Source organism: Toxotes jaculatrix, chromosome 2 (genome assembly GCF_017976425.1).
Source record: "Toxotes jaculatrix isolate fToxJac2 chromosome 2, fToxJac2.pri, whole genome shotgun sequence".
Classification (NCBI taxonomy): domain Eukaryota; kingdom Metazoa; phylum Chordata; class Actinopteri; family Toxotidae; genus Toxotes; species Toxotes jaculatrix.
Window position 1 is genome coordinate 16,407,037 of NC_054395.1, and position 23,915 is coordinate 16,430,951.

At 41.5% G+C, this 23,915-nt stretch overlaps 3 protein-coding genes and 1 non-coding gene across 4 annotated transcripts; 2 read left to right on the forward strand and 2 right to left on the reverse strand.

The window, feature by feature from the left end:
- Positions 1-618: 618 nt before the first annotated feature.
- LOC121177362 lies at positions 619-1,000 on the reverse strand. Its single transcript, XR_005893229.1, has one exon.
- A 1,307-nt stretch (positions 1,001-2,307) lies between these two features.
- On the forward strand, positions 2,308-4,973 carry zgc:195245 (uncharacterized protein LOC565483 homolog). The gene is made up of 5 exons (XM_041059866.1): positions 2,308-2,331; positions 3,887-3,914; positions 4,025-4,175; positions 4,288-4,432; positions 4,872-4,973. Exons 1-5 carry the CDS (start codon positions 2,308-2,310, stop codon positions 4,971-4,973), a joined length of 450 nt encoding a protein of 149 aa, XP_040915800.1.
- A 2,611-nt stretch (positions 4,974-7,584) lies between these two features.
- inavaa (innate immunity activator a) lies at positions 7,585-15,968 on the forward strand. The gene is made up of 10 exons (XM_041053212.1): positions 7,585-7,648; positions 11,561-11,656; positions 11,855-11,988; positions 12,131-12,253; positions 12,342-12,576; positions 12,680-12,733; positions 13,361-13,589; positions 13,838-13,987; positions 14,089-14,785; positions 15,157-15,968. The coding sequence occupies exons 2-10, from the start codon at positions 11,593-11,595 to the stop codon at positions 15,247-15,249; spliced, it is 1,779 nt and encodes a 592-aa protein (XP_040909146.1). The 5' UTR covers positions 7,585-7,648; positions 11,561-11,592; the 3' UTR covers positions 15,250-15,968.
- A 4,848-nt stretch (positions 15,969-20,816) lies between these two features.
- Positions 20,817-23,749, reverse strand: rpl10a (ribosomal protein L10a). The gene is made up of 6 exons (XM_041053243.1): positions 23,702-23,749; positions 23,214-23,285; positions 22,622-22,702; positions 21,421-21,569; positions 21,156-21,328; positions 20,817-21,026 (listed from the first exon to the last, which is right to left on the reverse strand). The coding sequence occupies exons 1-6, from the start codon at positions 23,704-23,706 to the stop codon at positions 20,856-20,858; spliced, it is 651 nt and encodes a 216-aa protein (XP_040909177.1). The 5' UTR covers positions 23,707-23,749; the 3' UTR covers positions 20,817-20,855.
- Between the last annotated feature and the right edge of the window lie 166 nt (positions 23,750-23,915).

Genomic DNA, 23,915 nt, shown 5'->3' on the forward strand with positions numbered 1-23,915 from the left:
GGATAGTCATCAATTTCTCTTATGTATTAATATACATTGGCCACTTGGTGGCAGCGGAAACAAAGTTGTGAATACAGTATCACCTCGGAAGTTAATATGGCAAACTCGTTGCTTTTAACGAGTAATTTTAGCTTGCAGTTTTCCAGCCTCTCAAAAACAAAAGTCCAGGATTTTAACTTTTGTTATTCTGTGTGTAGCTGCCAAATGCTGAGAGCCTTTCACTAAAAACAATGCAATAAGAGCGTGGACAGTGATCCAAATAGTAAATTCAGGGCCCGGACGGCGAAAACAATGACCCGAAACTTTACGTAAAGCTCCCACCGTATGTATTTAACGTAGGACGGTTTTCACTAAAGCACTAATCTCATGATAAACTTATTCACCGTGAGATTAGTTTTAGCTGCAAGTGTTTTAGGTTAACCTGGCTCGTAAAAGTTTTTCGTAAACTTGAACACAGAGATTCTTTCCACCTCAGAATACATGCAAACATCACATCATGGCGACTCCCCCACCCAAAACGTCTCGTGAGCAGAAAGCTGATCGTTTAGAACAGTCGGGCGTCTTAAAACGGTTAAAAACATCCACCGCCCCTGGCTCCTCGCTGCTTGTCGGTTGTGGTTAGATCAGAATCGCCTCTTTACTCATTGTCCACCGTGAGGCTTGAGGTGAACCTCAAACTCACCCAGGACTAGTATATCTGATCAATTCATCACCTCTTACCACAACATAAAGCAGTGGAAGGCCCTGGAGCTTAAAATCTCGCCTGCTGCTCATCGCCACGGAGGCTCGCGAGCGCTTTTCCTATCATCTCCGATCAGAGCAGAGCCGAACTCAGACCGGATCAAATAAGATCACTGTGTAGGTTTTTTTTTTTTAAGAAATACACACTAACATTCACACTAACAAACACTCCAAATTCACTCATCCAAGCACTCGCCAAACGCTCTCTCACAAACACATCCACACCACACAAACACAAGCCATTCAAACTATGGAGGACAACATCCGGGGGGCGGGTTTTAAATCTAAAAGCCGGATGGAGTCATGGGGCAGTGAAAGCAGAAAATAATTGTATGTTGCCCCCATGTGGCCATCAACGGAAAAGGCCTTCACGTCTTTCTCCTTTTTTTTTTTTTTAACTCAATACAGCTAAGCAAGTCTATATGAACACAAAGGTAGTGTATAACTTTAAGTAATAATAATAATAATAATAATTTAAAAAGCTTTATTTGCATAGCACTTTTCAAAACAATAGTTTCAAAGTGCTATACAGAGCAAGGAAACACAAAAATGATTAAAACAAATAAAATCTAGGATATAATACTATAATACAACAAAAAAGACAAAAGGAACAAAATCAACAAACAAAAAATAAACACTCAAAATGAACCTACAATAAGTCAAAAAGAAGCTCAACCCACTAAATGACAGAAGCAAACAGCAAGTTGTAGACGCCTGTCTGTGTAAGTGTGTTTTGCCTTGAAGGCTGATATTGAGGCGGTGAGCCTGAGTTCCTCTGGGAAGGCATCCCAGAATCAGGGATCTTTGACAGCAAAGGCTCTGTCAACTTGGGTTACCAACTCTGATCAAGGCACAGCCAGGCGGTCCTTGCTAGAAGACCTCAGACTACAATTTGGCTCATAGGGTGTGTTAAGAAATATAATTTGGAGCAAGCTGCTGCTCATTGAAGCAGCAGCTTAAACAACAGCTAACATGTGAACACGCTTTTGAAAATGATGATTATGCACAGTCTTGATTATTTACATCTCCATATAACAAATAAGTAGATTAGTTTAATCTATCAGACACAATACCACTTATTACAACAAACTGTTACACTTGAACTCTGTGTCTCCAAGAACTAGTGAATATAGGGTAAAAAAAAATCTGACTGCTTTACACAAAATGCAGTATGTTGCTTTCCCTGAAAACCCGTGTTGTTGGAGTCTCTCTGTCAGTATTAATGGGCTTGTGATAGAATCGACTGGTACTAGTGCCGTGGTTAGATGGATTTAAGCTGCATTTGTGTCGACGGCAATTAACTAATCTAGTGTCCTGTGCCCTGTGGGGGTTGTGAGGTAATCTTGAATGGCGTAATAAGATTTCAGTGTCTACTACCACTATTGACTGCTTCTAGGTGGCACACAGAGTCTGAGAATCCCGCATCAACAGCAGTATGTTGGACTTGGAAGCAGCAAAGAAACAGACAGCAGACTGCCTATGTGAGGAGCTGTGATTCTTTTAAGAATGGACTAAAACAGGAAGACTGTTACTAGACAGACAACAGTGGACCTCCACCATCCTGCCATGGAGGGGTCGACTGTAAAAAAAGTGAGTTCTTGCAAGTTGTTTTCTTGGAGCTTTACTCCTGTCTGTTGAGTAAGAGGTCAGTGTCTGGTCTGGTGACCATCTGTCAGAGGTTTAGGTGACTTTCGGTCAGGCTGTGAGTATACTGTCATGGTTTATTTTGAATTCTATTTGTCTTTTAGACTTTATATCCCTCTTCATTTTATTCAAATTGAGATAAAAAATTATAAGTGTATGCCTTATTACAACATACTGTCACTCGGACAATCTGGAATTATATTGCAGATTAGGACAATCAAAATGATTGAATCTGATGCACAGCCACTTCCTTACAGTCTGTTATAGGTTGTTAATTTCTGAAATTATTTTAGTTAGGCGAACAGTACTGGGTGGGTGCCTTTATCCATATTTAAAAAATATCAAACATAAGACTTATTAAATGTGTAAATTTTATCCTCATCAGCCTCTTTCTGCTTTTTGTGGATTTTAAATGCCTCACTTAATAACTCAGCTCACCTCAGAAACTGGTGGAACGTGATCGAGTTATAGTCAAGCTTTCTTTGACAGATATAGTGATTTGTAAACACAAAGTATTCATCTGAGGCCAACAACACACACACTAACTAATGGACAATGGGGCCAAAAAGAAACCATATTTATCCTTTGGCCACCATTGGACATGCGTCTTAAACACCAGAATCCAAACTTAAATACTGTGCTGGTGTTTCTGACAGTAAAATTATCTCAGTGCTACACCGGAGAGTCACCTTGTGACAGTACAATTCAGAGTGTCTCTGCAAGACGGAAGGAGAAGCTGTGAGAGATCTAGTGGAGTGATTTGCTGCAGGGTCCTTTCTGGAACAATGGCTTCCATCAGGTCAGATGCCCGTCACGTTATCTCCCAGCTCAACTTCTCTGCGGGGACCCGAGGAGGGACAGGATCCAAAGGCTTATGTCGGTGACAGGGGACATTAAAAGGCACAAACCCAAATGCAGAGTGGAAGGATGATGAGGATCATCAGTAGGACAGTTCACAACAAAAATATGCTGTTATCTATCTGAGAATGAAAACAACAGCATCTACCAGCTGTTCCCTGCTCAATAAGATCCTTTCCACTAGGTTATCTGGTTTCAGTGGGTGTGGCTGAGGTATCTGTCTGATTGTGTTACAACAGGATGTCATGCCAAGTTTAAACCCATATTGTTATTTCATGAGTATAATAAGTGCCGACATTCACATAATTTTCTTCTTAATCACTACTATTTAACTATTATCGTGCTTTACCAAAGACAGTCACTGGCGTGCCAAACCCACATTACTGTCACTGTGACAGGCTGACAGAGCTGTTACATCACCTTTGTGCTCCACGTAAACACAGCTCACCTGCTTAAGCAACACAGCGGGCACTGTCCCTTTTAGCCTTTATCTAATTATACCCACTGTCCAATCAGGTGAGGATCAAAAGAGGATGTTTGGACAAAACAGTTTTGGCACATCAGTGTTAACATTGTTTAGTTGGTCAAATTACTAACAGGGTGTCTCTTCTCTTTTTATTCTTTCACACTTTTTAACCAACAGAAACCAGGATATGGGCATCACAAAAAAGGTATCTTATTGCACAAACAATGATGTAACTATATTTGTCAGATCTGAGGAGTTGAGTACAGGAGTACAGGTCAACAGACACTGATCTTAGCTGCTTTTTGTGGTCCTCAGAGAACTCTTTTGGCCACCCGCCACTGTCCCGTCAGTCCACAGCAGACTGCACTAGTGATGACATCGTTCAGCCCAGAAAACTGAATGGCTCCTCAGTGGACACACCAAGCTACCAGAACCTGCACCGCGAGCTGCTGCTCAGCCATAAACGGTACAGGAGCTCAAACACTGAAAACACCTTTGATCTTCTCAACCTTTGAAATGGAGCAGGGCAGGGTGGATTGTGTTTATGTGTTTAACTGGGACTCTGGCTGACCATGCAGGGGCCTGCTGCTGGAGGAGAAACCGGAGCTGAAGCGAGTGTTGGAGCAGCGCAGACTGGAGCTACACAAGGAGGAGGAGATGGCACGACGGAGGCCCTCAGATCTGGAGACGGAGCTCCGCAAGAGGCAGCAGAAGCTGCAAGAGGTCAGAAGCACATAATATACAGCTGAGAGACATTTCACCAAGTAATTATAAAATACAAATAAATTCACTTTAGCCCAAACACCCAGGGATGATTATAGAGTCACCACCAGGGTGTGAGAATTCTGAGATTTTAAGGGCAAAATGCCAGTTCTCCTGCAAATTAAAATTTAATTAAAACAATATTAACAAAATTGTTATATTATTAATATTATATTATTAGAGAAAAGTTCAATAATGAAAACAAACATGTGTACTTTTACTTAAATAAAAGATCTGCAAATACTGAAATTTCCACATAAAAGGTTTCAACAGCTGATACCTTGTGCCAGTGTTACCAAGAGGTGAACTGCTCTTGGTCTGGACCAGCTGGATGTTGGATGATGTGAATGACACTGACTGGCTGAGAGCAGATACATTGGCTTGTACTTTGTTTTTCCAGTACGAGCAAGAGGAGATCAGGCGGCGGGAGAACCAGCAGAAGATCCCAGAGTTTGTTCGTGTGAAGGATAACCTGAGGCGCACACAGTCGCCTGAGCAGTGAGGCCCTAAGGTTCCCATCAGCCCCTGCTGCATCTCACCATAGTGGCCCTAAATTTTTAAGCGACATATAAAAAAAAAACATCAGAGAGGCACTGGCTGGCTTCAAATCTCTTTCTCGCATTTGGAAATATCTGAATTTGTGTAAGAAAGCATACAAACCAAGAAATACATAATCCACATTTAGAAATGTCTTCGTAAAACTTAATCACTGTTCTGTTTCTGATGAGAGATTGGAAGTGCTCATTTTTTTTATTTATAATTATGTGGATCGATATTTGTTAAGGGAAAGCTACTATTGTTCAGAGGCTGGATATTTTTTATGTTTTCTATGGTAATTATACTATTTATTTTTTTCCAATTAACTTCTCGTGCTACTTCAGGGTCACATCAGTCAAGCCTAATTCTTACTTTAAAAGACCACAGTTATGGAATTGCTAAGAGACACATTTCTCAACAGTATGGTTTTGTATCAGTAGAAATCCCCCAGTGTTTGGCATGTTATGTGTTTCTGTCTTGAGTTTTGATTTTTAGTGTGTCCTTGTGCTGTGGAAATAAAGGCTTTATGGTTTGCAGAGATGCGTTGTTATTTTTTTTTTTTTTTTTGTTGGACACAATTCAAAGCACTGGGGATTGATTTGCATGCAGCTCTTCTCCCTGAGGACTCTCACGGTTCTTTCACATGGATATGGGACTTTGTTTAATTAGCTGATCTTTTCATTCCATCACGGGACGAGAGGAGAAAGCACAGGCCATCTGGAGGAGGCTTTTCAGGATATATAGGCCAGGAATACCCAAGGGCCTGGTTAAGGCACTGGAGACATTTGGGATAGTCAGTGAAGTCACCAGCAGCATTTTAATGTTGCTAGTCAAGGTGGAGCTGATTCCGTATACTGTGCTGTAAACATTTGAATGATATAACAGTACATCATATTTGATATTCTTACAATCTTACACATTCTATACTGTAGGACATGTTAATTAATAACCATGTGTAACAATTTATAAGCTTGTGTTTTGTATATATGATATGAATCTGCAGATTAATTATTGGCAATAGCTGTCAAATAAAGATAGTGGAGTAAAAAGCACAACATGTTCATCATCTACCTCTGAAATGTAGCGGAGCAGAACCATTTATAAAAGCTTTAGAACCTGCACTTAATGGCTCTGTAAGGGGCACATACTGCAAGACAGTATATGAGCCATTATATGGTGGCGGTTCTACATTGAACTACTCCCTGGGCGACTCCCCCCCCCAAAAAAGAAAGGCCATTTAACACAAACAGCCATGTTTAACAATATTTCTATTATAACAATCTCCATCTCCAACATTGCCAAAACAGTTTAGAAATAAAAGTTATCAGAAATTAAATATACTCTATATACATAAAAGTGGCAAAAATATACACAATCACACATCACAACAGCAGAGAATAACAATAATATAAAATAAAAACAATATCATTTTATTATTTTAGAATAATAAAGAAAATAAAAGAATAATATACAAATAAAATATAGAATAAATATTCTGAATAGCACAAATCCTTCATCACACAAATGAAAACACACTAAAGGAAATCTAATTATAACACTATTAACAAAAACTAAAACTAAAACCTGACCTTTCTGGCCTTCCTTGATGCAAAATCATCAATAATGTCATCATATGAAACCTGCTCCCCTATTGAGTGATTGATACTGATGACAGCAAGTGAGCCATTCCTGACACATGGTTGACCTCAGGTACGACTTGATCAACTTTAGCTTGACTGGCAGAGTAAGTGCAATCCTGAGAGCAGGATTATCAGACATAAATGGTTTGGCATTAATTTAGCTTGTTTACATAACCTTGGTAAAATCATATTTATATATATTCATAGTATATTAAGGAAGTGGTAGAATCAATAGGAAAAACTGCTAAAAGTATATCAAATGTGTGCTTGAATATTATATTTGAGCAAATATATTTGTTGCTTTTCATCCACTCTATATAAAAATGTAAAAAGCAAAGTAAGCAAAAACAAACCAAAAATCTGAATAAAGAAGATAATCCTAGATAAATGCAAAAAATATTCTACTCAACACAAGCAGAAGAAATATATCAATGTGTACAAACCAGCAAAAGTAGCCTATATTTGTCCCTATTTAATGAGCCTTAGGAGGGAATAGGTGAGTGTGGTCTTGTTCACCACCACCACTTACTCGCCAGCTGTCCTGGGTGTTTTTACCAAAACTTCTCTCTCCCTCCGGCCATTCATCTTTTGTTCGTCTTTTCAAATTAAAAGCCCCCTCACCGAGTCGCGTGCTGTGTCAATACGCAGAGCGTGTCTGAAAAGTCAGCAGCGTCGGGCCGAACCATTTCAGAAAAACGTCAGGGGAGATCAGTGGTGCTACAGAGTTTAACTCTCCCTGTTAAACTTGGACTTTAGTGAGAAATGTGTTTTAATAGCTAAACAAGAAAGAACAATACATTATGAAGTAAATACGAGCAGAAATTAGCAACCGAAGAAATACCTCAGCAAAGATCAGTGAAGCTCTCCCCCCTTCAGGGAGACAGTGGAGCTGACTGAAACAGATGTCCCAAGCGCTACTCTCGCATCAGACCAGAGAAAGTCTGGACAGCTGTTGCCTCAGCGAGAGGATGCTGTAGAGGAGCAGAAAACACACCACAAGGTAAGTGGTCAAGATTTCATGGAGGTTTACTGCATCATATAAAGGGAAAACACCGGGCAGGGAAGGAAACAGCCACATGAGCACATCCAGATGCAGAGTGTGAGGGGAGGGATGCTGTCATAAGCTGCTAAACTTAATGTTGATAAACATTCAGCGCTGCTGAATTGGCTCTTTCGGCTGTATGTAGAAATAAAACAGTTACAAGGTACGTGTCATTAAGATAAGTGTTCACTCTTCTTCCATATTGTAAAGTAACAAACAGTGGTGGAAGAAATATTTATATCCTTTACTTGAGTAAAATTAGTAAAAGCACATTGAAAAAATACTCCATTACAAATAAGTCCTAAGTTTCTTATATAAATACTGTTTTACTCAGCTACATTAACAACTATGACATAAAATTGCTGAATGAGTACATCTACTATTGATACTTTGAAGTGCATTTTGTTTCCTCTGTAACATTTCTTCTGTAAAAATTTTAATGCAGGACTTTTACTTTAAAGGATTATTTTTAGTGTGGTACTGCTTTTTTTTTACTTAAGTAAAACATCTGAGCACTTCTTCCACCAGTGTTGTTCCTCTTAAAATCATATTTTATTGCTCTGTTAACAAACTGTAAAAGAAGAGGTACAAGCCCTCAGTATTTCAGCTATGACCGGTTATAATTGGTTGCTTTCACAAATTAAAAAAAAAAAACAACACTGTACAACTTCTGTGGGGGAACACACTGATTGGTGGCAGTTGTTTGTGCCCACAGCGGCAGAATAAACACAGCCTCTTTACAGTCCACATGTTGACAGACATGCAGTGCTACTGTGGTGCCAAAGACAACACCTCTGTGTTGTTGTGCCCCTGGAATCCCCCCAGCTCTTTTGTTGACTGTGGGTACTTATGGGTGAAAAGCTGTAGGTAACATCCTGCCTGTGGCCTGGAATGAGCATCAGTGTCCATTCAGAAGTCTCACAAATGATGACTCAGAGGGACAAGGTGCCATGATCCCCGGCCAGACCTTCAGCCTCTGGGGAACAATGGAGCATCTCTTCTTGCCCTCTGTATTTATGCTGTCGTTGGGCTGTGACAGAGATGGTGTGTCTGGCCAGCATATGGCCTCCAGAGACTGAGAGAGGGCCAGTATGGTGCTTATTACCCCTGCATTGTCTCTGTTGGAAAACTAAGACCCCTGAACTACTTATCTTTGTTAATATGAATGAGTGTTGACAAATTAAAGCACCTAACAGAGTTGGAGTCTTTAACACAGCCTTCTCACAGCTATGCCTTAAGTTAAATTTATAGTCTCCAATCTGCATTTTGCTGCTGTTTGTGGAGTTTCCAAGCTCAGCCTTCTTCTTAAGGCAAAGATCTGACTCCAGTGACGTGCTTTGTCACACAACACTTTAATTTTTTTTCTCTTTTGCCGCTCCCCCACATTGATGCACTTTTCTTCCCTTAGCCCATATTGTGTACAGAGTGGATCCATTTTGCTGAATGGATTTTGGCTTTTCATCAGACTCTGAAATAAGGCATCCTGTAAAGTCGTTTGGTTTCTTCCATAGTATCAGCATTCAGTGGAGAATCTTAATTACAGGGTTTGAACAGGCTTCGGTCTGGTTTCAGGCATCCCTGACTGCTTCCTCGGCGAGGCTGGTCCCCGTTGGTAATTCCAGGGCCGACCACAGTGGTAATGAGCACGGCGGTGGTGGCGGCATTCCAGGAGATCGCAGCTCCAAAGGCTCATGGGAAAGGGTGGTGGGGGAAGTCTGCGAGACAGTGAATCCACATCATGATCTCTTGCCATAAACACTCACTTCCGTAAATGTTACACCGTCACGGTCCGGTGAGCAAGTGGGGATGGGTGGGGGTCCTTCAGCTCCCATCTCTGACACGTTTTGTAGATAGTCTTCATTAACAATGATCACACACTCTCCCTGCTTATGATGTTATGACTACATGAATCTAGTCTGCTGGGTGGAGACTGTGCTATCAGCCGCTATCCCTTCAGGAAATGGACTTCTGTTCCTGTTACACTCGATCAAGAGAAGTATTGTTTTTTTGGCTCTTCCTAACAGTATAATTTCAACACTCCCACGACTCCTGGTTCTCATGAAAGCTATGATAAATGGCAATAAGCTGCAGCTTCTAGTGAGATTTGCTATTTTACCCGAACTCACCCACCCACCCACTCACTCAGCCTAGGCCTCCAACCACAGACTCTTGTGAAAGTCTTCGGAGAGTTATGGGGTGTAAGTGGGTAAATCCCACATTACCCTGCCTGTCTCTGATTACCAGGCTGGATTCCTGTTGACGTCTTTAGTTTTAGATTGCTGCAGCGTAGGAGCCATGCGTCTGAGACTACAGCAGGCCCCGACCTTGCACAGTAAAAACTCAGCACTGTTCCTTTCTCCACCTCTCACTGCAGCCTTGTCTCGGTATTGGCCCAACAATGCCGTTCGGGCCTGAAGCAGAGTTGTCAGCAGATACTGCGCCCACAGCAGATTATTGAGGCCGGTTGGTGGATACAGGGCCTTTGTTGAAGTGTTGTTTTACTGACTCAAGCTGCCTGGCTCTGCCTCATTGTGCTACCGGCTGCACCAGTTCACATGAGTTGCTGTGATGAATGGGTTAGGCCTATGGGATACACAATAATATCCTGTAAGAGGAGGTTCTCATCCACACGGGCTCTGAATCTTCCTGGTCCCTGCAGGAAAAGGCCTGATACCAATCTCCAAACAGAGAGGATGAGACAGGAGCAGAGGATTAAACATAGCAGCCTTTGCTCATTCATGTGATGCCTGTTTTCATGTCTCCCTGTCTCCCTGACTGCCTCCCCTTTATTCCTGACCAATAAAATATTGTTTTTCTTATATGATTTTAACACACAGGCTGCTCCACCAGGCATCGGGTTTATGAACTGTCCTTTTACGAATGTGTAGCATTGAAGTTTCATCATGTTAGAGCCCATATCCTTGTTACTTGTGATCTGCTGGTCTTTTTAAGGAGAAGTTTAGGGTGGACAGGCACATGAGATCCAGAATAAATTAATTGACCTAAAAAATACAGGAAACAAAGGCAGTATTTTCTGCAGTTGTGTCTCTCACCCTGAGGCAATTTTACCAGAACAGCCACACACAGCTCTCCTGGCCTGGCTTTAAAAGCCTCGACTTAATTTCCAATCTCCAATTTGTTGTTGTTACTGTTTTCCTCTTTCCTGCTGTTGTTCCTCTTCGCTTCTCGTTTTTGGTTATTGTCAGTCAGATGTTTGGCTGAAAGGAACAATGGAACAGAGCAGGCCATAAACATGAATTGTGCTCGCCTGTTTGTGAAAGTGTGTTAGTAAAATGGGCAGAGTTGCATGGGAGTCAGCAGGGACCTTGCGATCTGATGCTGCGTGGACAAGCCCAGCATTGAGACATTCTTCCACTTCAAAGCCCCCAGAGGGTTTTCTGGACACTGGTTGAATAGGAGCTGAGGGAGGAGGGGGTGCGCCGGGGAAACAGGTGCAGTCCATGACTGGGGTAATTCCCGCTGCCATCTGCTTTCTTTTTCGGGGTCTGGGCTCTTTAAACGCCCTCTGACACGCCTCATGGCGACACACTCCCCTAGCCAGCCGCACCGTGCCCCGTCACCATGGCACCACGATTCGGATTAACCCCCGCACATGTGCCGAGTCAACCGTGGGGGTCTGCCTCTTTTGTGATTGAGTACGGGAGGGAGAAAGAGGTGGAGGAGGAGGAGGGAGATGGAGAGCTGCATGGATAAGTGTGTGAAAGGACACTCGCCACTCATTCACTTTTGTTAAGTAAAACAGGAGGAGCAAGCATGAATGAAGCCATGTGGCAGGAAAACAACAGGAGAATCTATTCTTTCTAAGTGATCGATCTAATTTCACTAATCTGAACAAACTTATTTCAACAGGTATTTCAAAAACGTGAGAGCAGATAGTCAAGATGACGGCCATCGAGAGCAAAGAGGAGATCAGTGACACTGACAGTGGGATTATCTTGCACTCTGGTAAGAACACCAGTGAGGAAATGTACAACACAACAATACAGCATCTGATTTCCACATACGTCATGTAGAATTTACGGCTGCATTATCAATATCAAAACACAATATTACTACTAATTCTAGCTCGACCAATACTCACATTTGAAAGTTATTTCCATAGCTGATACAGGTGCTGATGATCTTCTGTGTGTTTGTCTGCAGGTCCAGACAGCCCCACGTCCCCGGTGAAGGACCTGACCACTCACACCAGAGCCCTGAAGCTGAAGCACCAGTCTCTGGAGGAGCGTCTGGAGCTCTGCCTGTTGGAGCTGAGAAAGCTCTGTATCAGAGAGGCAGTAAGTGACCTCCCAAATGATAACAATACAAGATATGTATCATTCATATTCATATGTACCATATTAATGGTTAGGATTCCATTCTGTGTCAGGGTCATAATTTTTAAATTTTGTAATCAGTACTTTTATTTTGTCTTGACAGGAGCTGACTGGTACACTGCCCTCAGACTATCCTCTGATGCCTGATGAGAAGCCACCTCGAGTCAGAAGGAGGATTGGAGCCTCCTTTAAGCTGGACGAAGGGCTGATCCATTTGGATAAACAGGTACAGGCCACTACCGCTGTTTAGCATTCTTGATGAAAGTATGTGAGCGAAAGAGAAAACTAAATGTCTGAACTTATCTCTATTGTAGGATTCAGAGTTGCAAGCTCTGGAAACTGATTTGGCTCTTCAGCAGCAGATTTACGAAGCGGCACGCAAACTCTCCCTGGAGGAGAACCTCAGTAAACCACAGAAGAAGAGCCGCCTCCAACAGTGCAAGAGGGAGGAGAAGAAAGTGAAGGAGCTGCAGGAGGCCGTGCTCCAGCAGAGGATCAAGAGCAAGTGCAACTCACCGTGCACCAGCATCTCAACCAGCCAAAACAAAGGTGAGCGACACTGCTGCCCCCTACAGGCATATCTGTGTACTGCACCCTTGAACACACACTGGGTTTGATGGGCGCTTTTAAAACGCTTGTTTTCTGTATGCAGATCTGTGCATGTCTGATGACAGCTCCCTGTCTGATGTGGTGGCCCTGGATGATGGTGAGTGGGAAGTGTGTTTATCCACACATAGGCTGAATTTTACTGGTTATTGTCATTCTCTTATTAACATGCTGTGATTCAAGCACCAAAAGTAAACACACACATTACGCAGAACGTCCCATTTCAAAATAATATAGAATAATTATTATTGTATTATAATTATCGATGCATTCATGTGTACATTGCTTTAATGTTGCAGCTGGTGTGGCTAATTTTCCCCAGTTATGAATCAAGTCAAGTGTAATAATACATCATAATTGTTGATTATATTTTGTAAAAACCTGAATAACCTGTAACCTGTATTTCGAATTTGCAACATAACTGGTAACTGAAGTAAATGTTGTCAACAGGTCAATATTTGTATCTGAACTGGACGTATTTGTATGTTGTTATGTTCTATCACTGTATGTAATAGACAATATAGATCGGAGATATTTTGGAACAGCATGAATACATAGTGAACTGGCAGCAGTTTCAGAGACACAGGCTATATCATTTAACGTGTGCTGAAACTGAACAGATGAGTCCGAATTAATGATGAATCAAACTTTTCAAGTCAACAAACAAAAAACAAAATCATACTCTTGACATACTGGCTGACTCGGTGTTCCCTCTGGCCGTTCGTAGATGTGGACTCGCCCAGCCCCCTCTCTCCTCCAGTGCTGGGCACTTCCTTTTCAGACCCTCTCCAGCTGTCAGCAGCCAAAACTCTGCAGTCGCCCCAGCAGTCACCAAGCCAGCACAGTGTGGTGTATGAGCGCTCTCCCATCCAGAACTCTCCATGGAAGGAGTCCAGTCTGGACCAGCCGTACCAGAAGCCCGCAAAACCTCAGTCTGCTTGCAGCAGCAGGTCCAGGTAGGAGTCTGAAGTGTGATAACAACCCATGAAATACATGACTGTACTGGGTGGAATAAAACTGATCTCAACAATAATGGAACAACAAACAAATATATACATACAGTATTTTTCATATTACACTGTTAACATGAACATCAGAGAGAAAAGAACATTACAAAAGAGAAAAACACGGGTTCATGTCAGTTTTCCTACAGTTGCATAACCTGCAAGACTCACATGGTCTCTCCTGTTTTTGTTGTGTGCAGTAGTCCAGCAGGAACCCAGGTATCTGTTGAGAGCACCAGGATTCCTGTCTCTCAGTTTATCAAGAACTCAGCCCTGCGTTACAACAACTCCACGAGCGCCCCCTCCACCCCAGAGCTGCATGTTCGTCGTCAGTACTCCCAGTCCTTCAGGTACACCAAGGCATTATGTCAGATACATCAACCGCTCAATGTTCAAAGAGCATGATGTGTGCTTATAATGTTTTATAATGTTACTTGATATGTCTCCTCAGACTTCCCAAAAATAAGCCGTGTGCTGACATGGAGCGCCTCAGCTCCGAGAACAGTCGAGGGCGAGCCAGGCTGCCCCAGCGGCGCTGCGTGGTTGACTTGATGGTGCGTTCTCCAGAGTATTCTCCTCTGCGTCCATACCAGTCCAGCTCAGAGGACAGCAGTTCGGAGCACTCATCCTCCTCCCACATCAGCTCTCCTGGCAGGGACGGACCCACTGAGATCCCAAAGCTCTGCCCACCGCCTTATGGATTCCACTTTGGAGCACAGAAAAAAGGACTCTCCAGCTACTCCAGCTCACACGAGAGCACCGGCCAGTCTCAGCCCAGCCCTGGCTACATCAAGACGACAGCAGAAGATGGCCCCCTCTCCCCGCAAGACCGGGACATGGGGAAGTGCTTTGTGTCCTCCCCTCCTGTGGTACACAGCCCTCAGCAAAGACAGTGGCATGAAGGAGCATTGTCCCCGAGGAGAATCCTAAAACCCCCTCCACCTTACACCAGGCTGGTGCGAACACCCTCGTTGAAGGAGTACCCGAACCACGGCATTAGGCTGATGCCCAGGGAGATCGTGTCAGAGGAGCTGAAGTCATGGCATCAGAGGAATCAGCGGCAGAAGCTGCGGCCAAGCTGCATTGATCAGCAGAGCTCCCTGAGTGTTAAAAGCCCCACTTCACCTCACATGCCTCCATTTAATCAGGTTGGTACTAATTATGATCCAGATTTAACAGGCCACTAATATAAACTAACAATTATTTTCTTAGTCTGTTAGTCTACTGATTATTTTCACAGTTAATTGTTTGGTCCCACAATGAGAAATGTCCATCACAATTTCCACACTGCAGTCCACTGTGACATCTTCAAATATTTTGTTTGTCTTGTGTCAGTTACAGCTTCTCAATCGTGAAACATTTTTTTGGTTGAAAAATGACTGAAATGATTAATCGCTTATTTAAATAGCTGCAGATTAATATTCTTTCTGACAGCTAATTGATTACTCAACTAATTGTTGCAGCTCTGTATGTGCACAGGAAGCACAAGACGATTACTGATTTCATGTGTTTTTCGCAGGGTTCAGGTAATTTGATTCTTCAGAGAGCCGCAGACGGGACTCCAGTCCAGTGGTTCGTGGCTGAGGATGCTGAAATCGTGAGCCAGGTGTAGCCGAGACCTCTGCTCCTCTGCAGTATGTTCAGTAGGATGTGTGCTATTCCTTTCTATTTATCTCTGTATTTATTATCTGGACTCTCTGTGAGATTGTATGTTGACGCGATGCAGAAAACATGGACCTATCTGTGCCCGGATGAGCACATTTCTCTGTCTTCTTTTAATTTAAAACTTAATGTAAGGTAGTATGCCAGTTTTATTTATTTTAAATTGTTTTCTAATGGATGATAATAATAAAAAAAAAAACTGAGGTGAATTGAAGTTCATGTAATTTCATAAATGTTTCAAATGGATCATAAACTTGCTTTTGTTTTCAGGAACTGCTTTGTGGCTGGCACACATATTGCACATAAAATTCACCTACAGTAGTTTTCAAATAAGTTCCCCCATTCTTAATATAATTTCAGTGTTACACAATATTTATCTATTATTTAAAGTTCCCCTCTTTCAACATAGAGACTTATTACTAAAATTTTGATACGATTTTGAAAATCCATTTTTTATATATATATAAATATAGTTCTAATTTAACATCTGTCTAGCCCTGACATGAAGTAAGCTGAATTTTGATGTTTGCTATTAACCCTTAATAATTAATCACTGAAGCCTTTAACGGTGGTTTGATGAATGTTTTCACTGCATTATGGTGTTTTGTTACTAACCAAGTGATCAGTTTTGATATTTTTTGTATATTTATAATAAAAAAGAAATGTGACTGAAAATTGTGTTTGTGGCATTTTTAACTAGAAGGTAATGGGTATTTTCTGAGATAAAAGAACACAAAATATTTCAGAAGACATGGATGAACAACCAAAGTGTTACATCAAAATGTTTTATATTATAACTGTATAATCCATCAGAACAGATCATGGCTCAAATGATCCGTCATGAAGCTTCCACAAGATGTAAATCAACGTTACAACACAGAAAAGCACAAACAGGTACAAGCAGAGGACCACCCAGCGACAGCGATACAGCCAGTGAGTCAGAGGACGTTGTCTCCACAAAGTTCCATACCTGAGGAGGGCCGTCAGTCAGTGTTTGTCCAGAGGAAATAATCACTGCAGTTTTCATAGGGCTTTTAACAAATATGTTGACTTACGTGCCCGCAGAGATCCGTCTGTGGATATTTGTGCTCTTTTTATCCTTGTCTGACTTCTTCTTTGACAACACAGCTTTGCTCTTGTGTCTCTGTCGCAAAGTATCCAGGGGGGGACTAGACAGGGTGGGGAAAAGAGCAGGAAAAAAAGACAGTCACGGGTGGTGATAGTGCTTCTAAGCTAAATCATGTCACATGAAACTGTCACCTTCACCACCACTGATCCATTTTCAAAACTAAAAACTGAGCTGTTTGTCCCTAATGACCACCCACCAACACTCTCGTTAATCCAGTGCAGTCTTCATAGACTCCCAGAAACCCGTCAGTATAAAACTGATAAATTAATTAAACACAGATTTATTTAACAATCTGCACCGTGTAAGCATAATATATGCTGAAATCATTTTTCAGCACAGGGATTCTTTATAAAGCAGAGTCTCCAGGATAAGTACAAATGGAAGAACAACCAAGAAGAGCTCTTAAAATTTTAGTCCGTAGCAAAAGCACAGATGTAACTAATAACATTAGAGTTAATTAATGAATAACACTTCCTGCTAGGACTTGTCAAACAGGTCTGTTTGCAGTTGCTCTCTAAATTGCAGTAAGTTGCAGGCGTTGCAAAGTGATGTTATGTGGCAGCATTAAACAACATAAAGAATTTTAGTAGCAGTAATTAAAAGTACAAACATAAAGAGCCTAATCAAAGTGATAAATATTGCAGGCTCTTGTATTGTGCAGTGTTTCTGTGATATTGTCTGATAAAAGTGATTTCATTGCTGTACTTTTGGTTTTGTATTTTCCTGGTCACCACTTGTTTTGATGGGGGGCACTCTGTGCCGGGGATGGGAGCAGCAGGGTCTGGAGGAAGCTGAGCGGCTGAAGCTTCTGGCGGAGCTTCCTCTGGATCAAGTGGCCTGAGAAAAACAAAACAAATTAGATGACGCACACCTGATTTAAAACATCTATCAAGATCAGATACAGAAAATAAGCACTGAGTTGCTAGTTGACCTGTCATCCACTGAGTAGCTGTCGTCCTTGGTGATGGCAGAGCAGCTGGACTCTGAGCTCTGGGATGGAGACGGGCAGGTAGGGGAGGACTTCCTGCTGGAGGACCCTCCATGAGCCGCCCGCTTCCTCAAGTCTCGCTTTCTCTTCTCCTGTAGAGACAAAGAGGAAGACACTCTTTATGATTCTGACAACATCTGTAGAGAAAGCAGCAGAGGTCGGTAAAATAAAATAAAAAAATGCCTTACCTGAGTTTGGCCGGAAATGACTGAGATGCTGACCCTTCGACGGCCGCTGTTCTAATGGAGAGGAGAATAAAAAGGAGACTGAGATGATGAAAAGGTTGTACTACTGTTATTCGATGGGACAATGAGATAAATATCTCCATACCTGATAAGAGCTTCTTTTTCTGTTGTCACTTTCCTCTGGATCTAGGACAAAAGATCCAGAGTCGTCAGTCAAATATTGCATGTGACATCCTGGTAAAATACTTCAGACAGACATACTAAAGTATCGGGAACCTGGTGAGGCTCTTGGATCGATAAAGCTTCTACACGAGTTCTGCTGCTGGATCATCCTCTTGGCCTCTTCCAGCTCTGCCAAGTTTCTGTCATGTCGCCTCCTCAGATTCTCCACATGAGCCACCATGAGCTCGACTGCCCGACTCACTCGAGCCTCCTGTTACAAACAGAAAATAAGAAATTAAGAGACTATTTTATAATAGGTGCTACAAACAAAAAGTCTAAGTTAATGTTGTTAATATCTTTAGAAATGTACATCAGTACTTTAAAATGTGCTGCAGGTCAAGATTGAATATGTTGCCAGATTATGAGTCCACATTTAGCTGAAGGAGTCCACTGATTTCTTTATATGTTCTCAGTCAGTGAACAAACATTTTTTTCCAGATATTGTTTAAAATTTTAGACTGATAAAGCATTCGTCCTCTGCCAGTGTGATGTGGGTTTTGTTTTTGTAGTCAGATCCTTCTCATCTGGAAGAGGTCTGTAGAGCATCTGGGCCAATCACCATTTGTCAGTGATGTACCAACATTCAGCCTTTTTAGTAAAAACCTTTTATTCTTCTGTCACTGTTTCTCCACCGCACCTCAACAGGAAAGACAACCTGTAAATTTGGTCAAAATCCACTTGATTTTTCTTCCTCGGACAGATGAAGCCTCATAACCTTGGTCATCTTGGTAGCCAGTACGAACAGGAGGAATGATTACAGCAAATAAAAACTGTTTCAATGTTCATATGAGCACTTGACTATTGTTTTAAAACACATTTAGAAAATTGTGAACATATCCTTTAATGTGAGTCAGGTCTGATGGTGTTTTTTTTTTTTGGTTGTTTTTCCTGCTGCAAAATTAAATTAAATTAAATTAAATTAAATTAAATTAAATTAAATTAAATTAAATTAAATTAAATTAAATGTCTTAAGTAGTGCTGAGCCACCAAGGGGCAAATTTGTGTACCTGGTGCACAGCCCCAAGGACCTCAGCTGTGTTGGAGATTCGTTCCACAGTCCCACCGAGGATGTCCAGGGACAGCTCCAGCCTCTGCAGGATCTTACTGCGCGTGCTGTCCAGACACAGGCCCTTCAGTGTCTGAAAACAAACACAAACACACGTGTCCCTGCTCTGTCGTGGTGTAAGGAAGACTTACTTCAGATCATCCGTCTCACTCTGTACCTCCAGGGTCTCCCTGCCTCTGCTCAGCTCCAGCTGGATGTTCTCCTCAGCCAGGTTGCGGGCGTGCTCCTCCGCCTGCAGCCTCTGCTTCAGGGTGTACTGATCGCAGCGGAAAGCCAGGGCGATCTGAGAGAAGGCAGTCTGAGAGCAGAAACAAACTCCCATCATTCATTTCACACAGGTTTCCAGTGCATTCATATACCTCACTCTTTATATTTAAAAAAAAAAATACAAAGTATACAAAATACAAAAACCCATGTCATTAAGTACTTAAGTATATCAAGAACTTAAACATAAAAACTGTTGAATTAAATTAAAGAGTGTCTAATCTGCAGAAAATCACAGCAGAAGAAGACGTCTGGGCCTTACCTCCAAATCTTTCTCTGACATCTCTACACTGTCAGAAAAAAAGGAAAGGTTGAAACATAATGAAAGAACAAAATCAAATTAATGAAATAAATATATATATAAATATTGTAGTGTATGCCGGTCAGTTTATTGCACCTGTTGAGGCCTACACGCTCTATGATGGACAGCTCGTTCCAGCTTGTGATTGGCGGCTCCTCTTGACTGGTTTCTGTTTCAAAATATAAAATCCAGTTTAAAGCCATGACACTGGTATTTTTCAGGAGCATTTTTTTTTTTTAGCTGTTACCTTCATCACTGTCCTCGCTGCCCAGCATGGCAGACAGGATGTAGCTGTTTGTCTCTGCATCAGGCTGAAAGATGTTCAGAAAAATTACCTCTGTCACTGATCAATGTAGAAAGCAGTATTAACGCGAACAGACAGGACAGGTGGTAGATTACTTGACTCACCTCAGCGTTCATCACTTCAGTTGTTGGTGTCTTTACGAGAATAATCCAAATGTCTTACTCAGGTAAAAACCAGATTAAGTCAACAAGGGATTTTTCATCGCTGTCCAAAACTCAAATGTCTTTTCACAAGTTCCTGTCGGTGTTTGGTTCATTTTGTCCCTCAGCCTTTCTCCTGTACTGAGAATAGATAATCCTATTAAGAGATCCACAGTCAAACCAGAGCAGGACAACTGCCCCGAGAGGCTCATGGGTAGCTGTGTGCCTCTACCTGTCGCTGTGTCTTTAGCTATAGTAAATAAGTAGCGGTGCTGTCACAGGTGATGAATCACATGTGCTCCTATCACCCTCACAGTCCTTTGAACAGGGTAACATACAAACCTCAATTTTTTAAAATAGCTTATTTATGCACACTGTTTTTCCAGGGGTTCTTGAGATAGATTTGTGTGTTTTTATATTATTGTTTTGTCTCACTCAGTTTCAGTTTTGTTCCTGGATGCTATTAAGTGTTCCTTTTTAAAATATGTTTTCTTCTTGATTCTGCATACCTGAGCCAAGTCACAACACAAATTTAGTGTTTTTATAGATTGTTTTTTTCTGACTCTAAGTCGATAAAAACTAGAGCAAACCCACAGCTGTATCAGACAACATAGCATAGATCTGATTTACCAAATGCCTACTCAGCAAGTATGACATTAACATACATCTGTCCATGTTGGAAGCGGGCTTCTTCCATTGTTGCCCTCTTCTAACGACAGAGCATTGTGTTGTACAGATTATGAAGCTCGCAAGATTCTGATATTTAACTTGATTATTGAATAAACCCTGAGAACAAATTTTATTATGAGGAAAACCGTAAACCAAGATAATTATATTACTGACCAGGGTTAAGATATGAAAGCCAAAGTGAAAACAAAGCTGACAAAGACAAAAAAGGACTCAAAGACAGTCAACTTCGGAGCATCTCCATTCTTTTATTAACAGAAAAGCTGACATCTAGTAGAGGCGTTGGGGTTTGCCCATGGTGCTCTTAACGTAGAGGGCGCGCACGTTCTGCCAGTTCTTCTTCAGCAGAGACACCAGGAAGTTGACGGCCAGGTGGAGGTTGTACACAAGCTCATCCTCTGTCATCTTCACGTGTCCTACAGCCACGGCCAGACAGAGCACCTACAACACAAAGGCAGTAGTTCAAATCGATCAGTGTGCACAGCCAGCGCTATTTGCGACAGATGAATTAAAACTGGAGATAAGCCACAAAAATAAACCATTTTCACATTCAGGTACTGCTGATCGTACCTTCTTCATCTGGAACTTGATGGTGGATTTAACCTCGTCCACCTTGGTGTTCAGGTTCTCATTGTGGGTGAGCAGGGAGGGGAACTTGCCGGCCTTGTTCAGCCCGGGACCCAGGATACGAGGAATCTGCTTGATCAGAGATTCTGAGGCCAGGAAGGCGTCGTACTTCTTGGCTGGAAGAAAACAGTTGGGAAACAAGAACATTAAAAATCATTTCAATCATAGGTGATCAGCCGTATCATGGGTCTAATTTTTAACTTCGTACCGAGCTTCTTGACCAGCTTTTTGTTCTTGTTGAGCTTCTTGAGAGCCTCGATGTCCATGTGTGGCATGTCGGCAGCTTTGGCCTCGTCACAGTGCTGCTGGTCTCCCAGGATGCACACAGAGAACTTAGGCCTTGGCAGAGTCTTCAGCCTGTGTGTTAACAAAGTGGTCAGCAACAACGCTTACAACCCTGCTTCAAACCCAGGAGTGTCGGTTGGTAGTACGGCAGACTGCAGCTGAGAGAGGCCTCAGGATTACAGTCTACAATAACCATCAGTGTCAGGAGACGGGACTCCGACAGCGACACCTCGTTTACCCTCATTAATCAGACTGCTCACCTGGCTTTCTATTTCTTAAATAATCCATCATGTCTATTATGTTTCAGATTCACTGGTTGATAAAGTTTCATTTACTGTCTGTGTGTATCATTAACACATGTATATACATTATGTAATTCATGTATAATTTCAGTTAATTCTAACTAATGTAAAGCATATTACAGTATATTATTAGCATTGTACAGTTTATATCCAGCACACAGCATAGTCGTGCTAGACTTTAGTCTTTTTACCTTTCAATTAATTTTTTAGATTTTATTTAGTCTATTGTACATAATTTAGCTTTTAGTTGTACATGGTTTTGACCTAACTCATTTTCATGATTTATGCGAAGCAGCTGCTGTAACTGAAAATTCCCTTTGAGATTAATAAACACTCTTACTTATCGGTCCCACAATAGGTCAAGTTTGAAATATCTACAACTATTGGTTTTACATACGGAAAGTTAAATACTCTGCCATCTCCCAAACGACATCTCCCTGATTTTGCTGTGTAGTAGAAAATTTCTTACCCATACCAACACCGTGGCCGGAGTCCAGCTGACCTCTTTGGTAACATTATTGTAAATTGGTCGGCTTGAGCACATGAACTTAGCAGCTCTGCCACTCAAAACCTCCCCTCATGTTTTAAGACCCAGGGTAGGGGTCCGCCTGCTTCACCTTCATCAGCCAAGGCTGAGTGGGCTCAGTCAGACTACCCAGAGTACTTCTCCATGTCCGCCCCTGGCCTGTCTGGACTGTTCTTAAATTTTATCAAGCCTCTGCTGACCATTTAAACGTTTTTTTTTTTTTTTTTTTTAAACATACTCAGACAGGGCTGGAAGCACACAAGGAAAAGGTTGGGTGAGACAGTAAAAGGTCGAACCTGACAGTGCCGGAGAAACGCTTGTCCTTCTGGGGATCATAGTTTTTCAAGCTGATCTGCAGCTCCACTGACTCCACAAACCTACAGACAGACAGACAAGTTAACACTGGTCACACTGCAGTGTTCTCCACATTACATTTATGACTTTTAAGACTCTTAATAAAAACTTAATAATTCACTATCATATCAGAGTATGAAACATATCACTGAAAATCAGCAAGGGTGAAAGAACCTAGATTTACTTGTCAACTGCTTATATTTATTGGTATTTATCTAATTTTGGTCAACACCTCCCAGAAGTAATAACATCATTGAATCTTTAAAACCATCCGGGACATGAAGCAGAAAATGAATGAAAGCACTACTAAATTAAATATTAATCTATTTAAGGTCCACATATGAATCTTACATATCGGTTTGGAGTGTGTAAGACTTGCACAATTTACATGTAAACCTCTTTAATACCTTTCTTTTTTTTTTTTTTTTTTTTACTTTGTAAGACCTGCAGATAATCTATATATGTCCAGCTCTTATGTTTTATTTTTTTAAGTCTGATTTTCACACTTAGCAAATTTTTTTAATGTGTACTTACTTCCTTGGCTTGGCCAGGGAGCCCTGCAGGACCTCCTTCACGGCTTCATACAACGTATCCCTGGAGACCTTACTGTAACACAGAAAACAAGTTAAGGCCACTGAAATGTGTGAAGTGTCTCATTAAACCCAGTTCATCGGCAGTGCTGAACGGAAACGACGAGAAAATCATAAAACTAGCAAATAAAGTTAATAAAGATTTGAATTTACTTTATCTACTAGTTTTAATCTAAACATGTGATATTGGATTTTAAACGTATATACATGTTTAACTCGTGGATGATGATGGATTAAATGGGAACTTAACGTGCTGTCTTTCACCGGCGGATGAACCGGTCACCTACGTTACACTTTAGCTTAAACTAACTCACTAAATAGCACAACCGACTTATAAGTTAATGCCACTAGATGTTTACGCAGCCAAAAGAACTGATTTTACACGTGTAAACTGTTTATTTCTTCGTATTTATTGGTTAAATTGACCCTAACCTCATTTTCGCAGCTCGTCCCTCCCGTGTCGCTACGCTGAAAAGGAAGTGCAGCAGGAAGTTACGCAAAATAAAGGCGCCCGTGGTGACGTCACCAAAAAACGTGAACGACTTTTTTTTACTTTTACTAACGTTATTTAGCCGTGTCACTTATTTATTATTTCCATTTTTCTAAATAAAACTGTAAAGGAAAGTCGCAGTCTTAAAACATTTGA

Excerpts from the sequence above, each read along its gene's own strand:
- inavaa (XM_041053212.1), top strand. The coding sequence starts at position 11,593 with ATGACGGCCATCGAGAGCAAAGAGGAGATCAGTGACACTGACAGTGGG. Across the intron at positions 13,590-13,837 it reads GCTTGCAGCAGCAGGTCCAG|TAGTCCAGCAGGAACCCAGG; the intron begins GTAGGAGTCTGA and ends TGTTGTGTGCAG. Across the intron at positions 13,988-14,088 it reads CAGTACTCCCAGTCCTTCAG|ACTTCCCAAAAATAAGCCGT; the intron begins GTACACCAAGGC and ends ATGTCTCCTCAG.
- zgc:195245 (XM_041059866.1), top strand. The coding sequence starts at position 2,308 with ATGGAGGGGTCGACTGTAAAAAAA. Across the intron at positions 4,176-4,287 it reads CTGCTGCTCAGCCATAAACG|GGGCCTGCTGCTGGAGGAGA; the intron begins GTACAGGAGCTC and ends CTGACCATGCAG. Across the intron at positions 4,433-4,871 it reads GGCAGCAGAAGCTGCAAGAG|TACGAGCAAGAGGAGATCAG; the intron begins GTCAGAAGCACA and ends TTGTTTTTCCAG.
- rpl10a (XM_041053243.1), bottom strand. Across the intron at positions 22,703-23,213 it reads TCCCTGGCCAAGCCAAGGAA|GTTTGTGGAGTCAGTGGAGC; the intron begins GTAAGTACACAT and ends GTCTGTCTGTAG. Across the intron at positions 21,329-21,420 it reads AAAGCTGGTCAAGAAGCTCG|CCAAGAAGTACGACGCCTTC; the intron begins GTACGAAGTTAA and ends GTTTTCTTCCAG.